The following is an 8,738-nucleotide window of genomic DNA, read 5'->3' as shown; positions in this document are numbered from 1 at the left end:
GTATCCGCTTCATTCCATGTGCTTTCCTGTTTTTACAGGGTTCCATTCCGCCTGGGCGTGTTGGTTAAGAGAAAGATTGCGGGTGGCTGTTCAAGGTGATTACTCCAGCAGCCTGTTTACCCTCTGCTGTGTGCTACACATCTCCTCTGCGTTCTGGGACTAGAAGGTCGTCTTCTCAGTTTCAAGTTTCAGTATCAAGCCAAAAAATGACACATTTGATACAACATTCTAACCCACACAAACCTCTGGAACTGTCTGCCCTTTCTCACTGTAAATGATTTATAATCCTTTAAAATGCAGAATGGAAATTCTTAAAATGCAAAGAATGGAAATACATCTCTCTCTCTCTCTCTAAATGTTTTATAAACCGAGAATAGAACCATCCTCCTTCCATCCCTCCATCCCTCCGGCAGGAATCCCTGCTCTGTTATGGCTGCCTGGAGCTCTAGGGAGTCCCTGCTCTGTTATGGCTGCCTGGAGCTCTAGGGAATCCCTGCTCTGTTATGGCTCTCTGGAGCTCTAGGGAATCCCCACTCTGTTATGGCTGCCTGGAGCTCTAGGGAATCCCTGCTCTGTTATGGCTCTCTGGAGCTCTAGGGAATCCCTCAGTCTGTTATGGCTGCCTGGAGCTCTAGGGAATCCCCAGTCTGTTATGGCTGCTTGGATCTCTACTCACACACGGATGTCCAACATGATTCTCTTGTCTTCCTCGACGTGAATTCCCCAGATACAGTCCTGACCCTTATCGTAGGCTTCCGGCCAATTGGGAGAGAGAACCACTCCAGCTGAGTCGGTGATCTCCCCGCTGCAGACAGCTGCAATGCAAACAAACAGGCGCTGAGCACAGACACAACAGCAACGTGACACAACAGCAACGACAGCACAGCGCTGGCAATCCCAGCACAAGTGAGATAGGGAGCGTGTCAGAAAGAGCATTCGTATTCTCTTTCCGTACTCAGCGGATCGCCCCCTTTTTCATACCAGATCCAGCTCTTATTCGTTTTCCTGATTGTACAATATCTTCGCAGAGTGTCGTGCGTATGAGATTAGCAGAGAGTTTTATGGGTCAAAGTGAATCACAATTCCTGAGAGATGGAAACAGCTAGTCCTTTTTTAAACCACCCTGATGTAGCTTTTAGTAGCGGCACAGGGTCATTTCTCATGAATAGCAAGCTGGGTACATCTGACAAAGAATGTAGCATACTGATACACAATGTTTGAGAACACACACAAGGCCCATTTCACGCTGCGTGTGTTCCAGTTCGGAGCATTGTAACGTGGTTGAAAACTTGGTGTGAAGCGTGTGAAGCGTGAGTATTTTTAAAGTTATACAGCCAAACGCTTCCTAAAGGAATATTTTCTTGATTACAATCTGATTTCCAGAGTCGTTGCCGTGACAATGTTGCCGTGGCACAGGGAACGCGGAAGGAGCTGTAACAGGACATTAAACAGGTGATAAGGAATATTCTGAAAGTGATACAAAGCAGCCCTTTCATCACCACAAGCCTATTGCTAAGCTGCTTCTGTTTTAACAGCCGTTTACAGAGTCACTGACAAGACTGGAAGTGGCAGCCTGTGTTTGTTGTGTTAATACCTAATTTCTGTCACTTGATCTAATTTCCAAGAAAAAACAAATCTGCCAAGGGCCATCATTTTTAGTGCATTAGCGGCATTGCTTTATTCCACTTGACCAGCAGCGAGTTACAGATTAATTCACAGCAAAGCAGCGGGGAGGGATGTATTCTGATATGAAGGAGATTCAGAGACAGCACCTTTTTAATGGAGTGCTCTGAGGACCGCATCGACAATATCGCAGTACTGACACGGCTTTCATTTAAAAAATATAAATCTATCATACTATTAAAAAAAAATATATATATCATACTATAGAACGTGCTATGAAAATGATCCATAACTTCAATAAGGATTCTAAAGTAAAACTACTGGGAAATAAGTGTTTTGGCTTCTGCAGCGTACAAATGTTTCTCAACTTGTTTCTTATAGCTACACAAATTAGCAGTGGCAGGTTAAAACACGTGTTCACATAACACAAAGCACGTCATTGATCAGAACCACTGAGGCGCGATCTCTAGGGGCCGGAGCCCCGGGTGACTCATGACCTGGTACCTCTGCACGCGGGCTCCGTCTCATTCCACTGCGGGCCGCTGATGTCCACGCACTCGATGATCACAGAGCCCTGCTCCAGCGTGTAGCCCGGCTCGCAGCTGAACTCCACCACCGTGCCCACGGAATAGGCAACGTCGCTCGTGGTGTAGTTCCCGTACTTCACAAAGGGCTCATAGCAGTGCCCAGGGGCGAAGGCTGCAAATGAAAACCATGCAATAATTAGTTTCGGAGGTTGGCTCTTTTGTGCAAAAACTTTTTTTGTGTGACCCTTTTCCAAACAGCAGTTAAATATAAAGATTGGTCCGAGTAATTCCCAGCACTGTATAAGCAGCAGATCCAGCAGAGTGCACGTCCTTGAAAGCCCTTTGCATTGCCCCCCATCACACAGACAGTTGTGTAAAGTGCTGTTCATGCTGCTTCTGTAATAGATAGATATTCAAAGCAGAACAAGAAATGACAGCTTTGAAGAACATCTCGTTTCAAGAAACTGCAATAAACTGCATTTTACTGGGGGTTTGCAAATCACCAAATCCAACCCTAATTCAAGAAGAATGCTGCTGGAACAATTCTCTTTATAGTGTGACATGTTATGCTTCGCTCAGCTCAGCTCAAAAGGCATGTAAAGCAAAGCGATGGTCTGGACAGGTAGCTCGGTGAAGCTCTGAATGAGTGGAATCACATGTGACAGGCAGGTACTGTACAGTTAAGCAGACACCATGCGCTCAGAGATGGTCACACTAATGCTGTACTGTGTACCATGCTGTTACATTTGTATACAGAATTTGAAAATGCATTTTGTATTATAAAATGTTCTATCATTTTCCTTACTTCAAGGTACCAAGGATTATTTTTATCTCTCTTGGAAACACGCATGGGCACATCAATTGGATTTTGGTCAAGAATGAGGGTTTTTTTTTTTTTGTGTTTTTCAATAATTTTTTTCAACATCAAAACCTCATCTCACAGTAAACCAAGTTACTACTGATATCTGCAGTTTTCTTACTTCCTCTTAAATCCCCATTATCTCCACCTCGCTGGGTTGTCACTGATGGGAAACAATATTTGTAGTGGAAATAAAGTAAAATCACCAAGCATTTAGTATGTTGCTAAAATAAAGATTGAAAACTAAACAATAAGCTTGACTGAATAGAACAGAATTCGTGCTGCTGGCATGTTGCCGGAGCCTATGCAGAGCTTGCCTGTGGCGAGAACGTTGCTGCTGCCTTCTTCATCGCTGACACCTTGTGTTTTTAAGAAACAAAGCCATAGCGTTCATGTTAAGCAGAGCTATGTCTTCCCAGGGCGTGGGCTCCAGATTTGCAAGCTTGTAAACATGCAGTGCATGGTGGGATACTATCCTATTAAGTACCATAGCCCTTGCTCTGCTAGGAACTGGAGCCTAACTGTTTTAATAGTGTTTGTAGGCATTAAGCCCGACTAAACACAAAACGGTGCTTTAGTGTGGAAATTTGAACTGGATTTGATTCCTATGCCAGGTTCCTTTTAGGGTGTCATTGTTCTCTGAATGCCTATGTGACAAAGCAACACGTAGCTCTGTAACGCTGAGGAGTGCTCTTCACACGCGTGGACACTCATTCTGCACACTGACAGCTTCTTTCAACAGCTACAATGGAAGATGGAGTACCAAGCATGGATGCCATTATATGTGTATTTATTTAAATCAGCGCATACAAAACCTCGTCATGCTCTCTCCTTGTGTCGATTTTATTTGTGTTTTATTTTACTTTGAGCGAAAGCAGATTTCTCTAGCAATACAGAAAACTGGAATTAATCTTTCCGTGCGATTTCATCAGGGGGCTTCCCAGACAGGTCAAAGCAATAAAGTTAGGAGAGGAGCCAGAGGCAAACTTCGATAAGCCTTTCTGAGAAACAGCAGTGCCTGCAGCCAGTTGCAAGGGCATGTCAGCGCACCTGCTTTTAACTGATTGCCTTTCTACTCCTTTTGTGACATGAATGAAAGGGTTTGTAATGATTCAGGTAGAACCGCTGTAAAAGAACATGGCTGTAAAATAATAATAATAATGCATCTATATTTTCAAGGATCTGTATGAGTTTGTATCTCCCAGTGCCTGTAACAATCCTGATATTTCACCAGCTACTTGGTGTGTGGGTTCCTTTGGCTTGCTTAGGCAGCTACTGTACTTAGACCCCCCCCCCCCCTCCCCCCGGTAATTTGGGAGCAGAATGAAGTTCTTTTCAGGAGCCCCTCCCTCCAGTCACACGTGCGCACATGCAGTGGAGAGACCCAGCCGCAAATCCTGGCTTTAGCATCACTGTGCGTCTCAGAGAAGTTGGACACACACTTAACATGTTTCTAAAACTAGGTTATCAATTCCTGTTTGTGCTACTCCAGCAGCAACGCATGAGCTGACGAGCACCTTCGTATCTCAGAGCCACGCCGGTGGAGGCTACGGAGCCGTCGGTAGTGAGCTCTATGAAGAAGTGTCTCTCCCCGCTCACCAGCCCCTCGATAGGCAGGTATTCCACTTCGTAGGAGTCGTAAACCGGAGGAGAGTCGATGTTGTCCCCGTTTTTGATTAAGAGTCTGAAAGATGAGAGAAGAGACGTGTTAAACGCGTCACGGGCAGGGCTGGGTGATGAACTGCCATTACGGATTCTGCCCCCTGTTGGTGAGGTTGAGAGCTCTAGAATTATGAATGCAGAAGAGCCCGGCTCTTTTGTATAGCGGTTAAGGCATTCGTCCAGTTACAAATACAGGGCAACAACGCAGTCATTTAACCACCCCAAAAGCTGAAAAATGGAACAACTAAGAGTTATAGTAGGATATCCCAAGCGAGTATCTCAGCCACTATACAAAAAGGATCAGATCTGTTGGGCAAAAATTATTCTATTGTAATACTTCATCTCTCCCGCAGGGGTCAGCATTATTGTTGGCATACAGCACTGTCTGTTACAGTAGCAAAGCATTTCCAATCATGCCGCTTTTTAATGTAGATTTAACCGCGATGTGAAGAAATGTCTTCAAGTCTTCAGTGTGAGAGGAACATGCCATCATCCCAAGAACCACTTGTTCTCTCTTGCTTTCAAATCCTGCTATCTGTTATTAGCTGTTGTCTGAATAGCTATTTCAGGTTTTTCACTCCATCTTATTCGTATGATTCTGTATGACACATGCATCCACAATGTCTAGAATTCACAGCCTAGCCCTGTATTTAATGTATTTGCATTGTTTTTCACTGTTTGTGTTTAATGTGTATGCCCTGTATCTCACTGTATTTAATGTATCATGCATTGCTCCTCACTATCTTGTAAAGCGCTTTGTGATGGTGGTCCGCTATGAAAGGCGCTACATAAAATAAAGATTGACTGATCATCACACAACACCCAAGCGTTTGATTTTAATCACACTGATTGGTAGCTTTGCCTTATTAGAGGTGCTGTGTGGGATCTTGTTGAGCAGATATGAGGAATGTTTATTGTCAGAACTTCAGGTTCCTCCGGGCTACACATTTCAATTTGTGAGTAAAGGAAGAACCCTCCCTGCTGGTTCAGAACAAACATTGTTACTGTACCTTCTACACTAAATCATCAAGTTCTGCTCACCCAAGACTCTCATGTGGGAACTTACGATGACAGACAGGGGCACAATGATGCCTGAATTCAAGCCCCATTGTGACGCAGCCACAGCAATGCTTTATAAGGGCTGTGGTGGCACCATCATTTAGATTTAATTCAAACCCCGGTCAGCAGCACACAGTAAACATCTTTATTATCAGGGAGTATTCTTGCTTCATGGTGTGCTGCCCCTCAAGCCATTCATAACAGCCATCGGAACACATTTTGGGCGAGACGCTCAAAGATTTTTCTTACTCCAAATCATCTAGAAGAAGCCTGCAAGTCGTGCTCCACATTGTTTCTTTTTAGCTGCAGTGTTGTAACTGAAGAAATCATTCCAACAATGAAAGATCAGCCTTTGAGAATTCTGCCCATTGTCTGCACAATGACTGTTCTATAAAGAATTCAATTCCAGAAATACCAATGTCAAAATGAAACGCCTGTGAACAGCTGGGAGGTGACTCACACACACACTCATGCATGCACACACACACGCACGCACACACACACGCATGCTAGTTTATTTTAACTCACTAGACAACCTTCAGCACAATCTATACTGAATGCTACCTGTCATCATCCTCTGCCAGGGCGACCTTCTCAAAGTGGATGTGCAGTCTCTCTCCGCCCGGAGCCTCAATCACCCAGTGGCAGGTCAGATTGTTGCTGTAGTTCCCGGGGAAGCCAGGAGATACGATCCGGCCCACCGTGGCGTTCCTGATGACTCCTCCGCAGGCAGCTGCAGCAGAGGAAGAGACATTAGAAACAGAGCCCGAATGTGTGGGACCATGGCAATGCTTTCTCTTCTAGGACATGCAATTCCTCAAGCAGAAACAGGGACTTTCGCAACAGGGTTAGGGAATGAGTTGTAGGAAATGTTCTCTCCACCACTCTAGTCTGTCTGGGTTTCTTCGGAGAATATCCTGAAGGCATTTTGATGGAGACATCCTGTGGAACCATAATCTCAGCAGCCTTAACTGGATCGAGGATTTAACTAAAACGTTTTGATACTCTCTAGACTCTATAAACCTCCATTTCATTACAAAAAAATCAATTTCGAAAAAAGAATAGAGAGAACCTTGCCTTTTCTATCTTACGATTAAAACATTTGATTCTTTCTTATGGTCCCATAGTGAAGCCACTACGAAAAGAGAAAAAGTGGCTCAGCCTTTGACAGCAACAAACAGCAAGTCTACTTGCCCAGACACTGCGGTTCCTTGCCACTCCAGAGGGGGGTGGTAGCATTGAGGCAGGTGAGTGTGGACTGGCCCTGGAGCTGGTAGCCCGTGTAGCAGTAGAAATAGGCCTCTCCTCCAGGGTGAAGGCTGCTGACCGTCACGTCCCCGTAGGCCGGTCTCTGGGGAAATCCACAGCTCAGCATGTAGGCTGGAGACAGAGAGAGGAGGGACAAGAAGCAAAACACGTATGCTTGGCTTATACTCTCGTGGAAATCAGAAAGGGGCTAGAGCTGGCGCTGGCCGTGCATCCTCTTACAGGAGTTTACCATGTCCATTCGAGGTTAGCCATGGTGACTGAACTGCTCTCACGCCCTGGCCGACAACAGAATAGATGGTTCCTGTAAGAAACTAAGTGAAGTATCCAAGTGTATCTGCCAGTGCCTCTCTCATTGCAGCACACTGCAGAAGGCACCAGCTGAACCATTTCTTTACATGACTTAGTTGCGCAGAGTTATACCTCAGAACTGTGATTGATGCTACCAGGTCTGTGAAGAGCTGAGGCATCCTTCTTGTTTCACAAGTACCCAGCCCTGGGAAGCTTTGAGGTGTTCTAAATTCACGTAGTGTGATTATGCTTCCCATTCTGAAAATCCGAGTATTAAAAATACATCATTTTCTAAGCAATGAACATCAACTTGCAGCCACAAATGCATCAACGATCTGTAAATCGGTCGGCAAGGGGAGAGGGGTCATTATCTTTGCACTTTAAGAAGTTCCAAGTAGAAGTAAAATGCTGTGTTTATTTCTACCTTTCATGTATCATTTTCTGAAGGCTGTATATTTAAAAAGGGAGTGGCCTCCGCAGGGTTGCTTTGTTCTCTCTCTAATTTCCAAGCACACGCTCCCGTGCTTCCAAGCCTAGCTAACGTACGGGCGCGTGACCCAGAGGAGCGAGAGAACCATCAAGAAGTCAGTCTGCAAGAACGAAGATTAATTAGCTGGAATGCGTAGCACATTGTCCCGGCTCTCTCCTCAATTGCATGCTGCCGTGTGGGTTGCATGGTAGCGCTCGTTAGTTTTATAGGATGATAAATTAGCCCCACCGCCTACCTAATGGGAACCATAAAGTGTGTTTCCCAGCCGCAGCGGCGCAAGGCCTTCCCCACAGAGGCTCCTCTCACAGAAAATGTTTCAAACGCTATGATCCTCTTTATTAACCTGACAATATCAACACCATTTCTAGAAAACAGTCAAAGAAAACAAATGCTTTGTTTTCTGTGTGGACCGGTCTATCTTGTGCCTGCTTCGCTAACACTTTCTTTTTCAGGTGGAGTCAGCGTTTCATAAATAAGACCAATTCTGTTCTTCACGAACTGTGCTTAATGCGTCTGTGTTCAAATGGCATAGATTTATCTGTCATCAAGGCATAGAGAGAGAGGGAGAGTGTGTGTGTGAGAGAGAGAGAGAGAGAGAGAGAGTGGGGGGGCAGCACGGGTAATGAGAGTCAGTGAACCTTTAAAACAGTACATGTGGGTTGAAATGTGAAGCCCCCTCACTTGGCTGAGCTGCAGACCTGTAGGGCACATGGAATTATAAAATGTGTCTGCAAGGAAAATGCCTGAGGTGCCTGTTTGGAAGTTTCTATAGTAGCAAGAAATGGCCCCACTCCCATGCGGCACTTATCTAGCTGTCCCAGTACTTGCTCCCCAGCTGCAACCCCAACCCTTTCTTTATAAGTGGAGGTAACAGGCTGATTGTAGGGGTGAGCAGAGAATTTGGATTTGACTTTTTCTTTAAGATCTCGCATTGTTTAAGATTACAATGTTTGCTCACATG

At 45.0% G+C, this 8,738-nt stretch overlaps 1 protein-coding gene across 1 annotated transcript; it reads right to left on the bottom strand.

Annotated features, from left to right (window-relative positions):
• Positions 1-644: 644 nt before the first annotated feature.
• On the bottom strand, positions 645-7,313 carry LOC121308797 (seizure protein 6 homolog). The gene is made up of 5 exons (XM_041241435.1): positions 6,925-7,313; positions 6,295-6,463; positions 4,527-4,693; positions 2,128-2,322; positions 645-815 (listed from the first exon to the last, which is right to left on the bottom strand). Exons 1-5 carry the CDS (start codon positions 7,103-7,105, stop codon positions 673-675), a joined length of 855 nt encoding a protein of 284 aa, XP_041097369.1. The 5' UTR covers positions 7,106-7,313; the 3' UTR covers positions 645-672.
• Between the last annotated feature and the right edge of the window lie 1,425 nt (positions 7,314-8,738).

The sequence above is a fragment of the Polyodon spathula genome, unplaced genomic scaffold (assembly GCF_017654505.1).
Source record: "Polyodon spathula isolate WHYD16114869_AA unplaced genomic scaffold, ASM1765450v1 scaffolds_775, whole genome shotgun sequence".
Lineage (NCBI taxonomy): Eukaryota > Metazoa > Chordata > Actinopteri > Acipenseriformes > Polyodontidae > Polyodon > Polyodon spathula.
The sequence above is the reverse complement of the archived record's forward strand: the minus strand, read 5'-3'. Positions and strand labels throughout refer to the sequence as shown.

Bases quoted from the DNA above. Each gene is read 5' to 3' on its own strand.
- LOC121308797 (XM_041241435.1), bottom strand. From the start codon at position 7,105: ATGCTGAGCTGTGGATTTCCCCAGAGACCGGCCTACGGGGACGTGACG. The intron at 2,323-4,526 runs GTGCTCGTCAGC...TTTCATTTGCAG, and splicing joins CGTGGCTCTGAGATACGAAG to CCTTCGCCCCTGGGCACTGC. The intron at 816-2,127 runs GTACCAGGTCAT...TTTGCATTGCAG, and splicing joins GACGGAGCCCGCGTGCAGAG to CTGTCTGCAGCGGGGAGATC.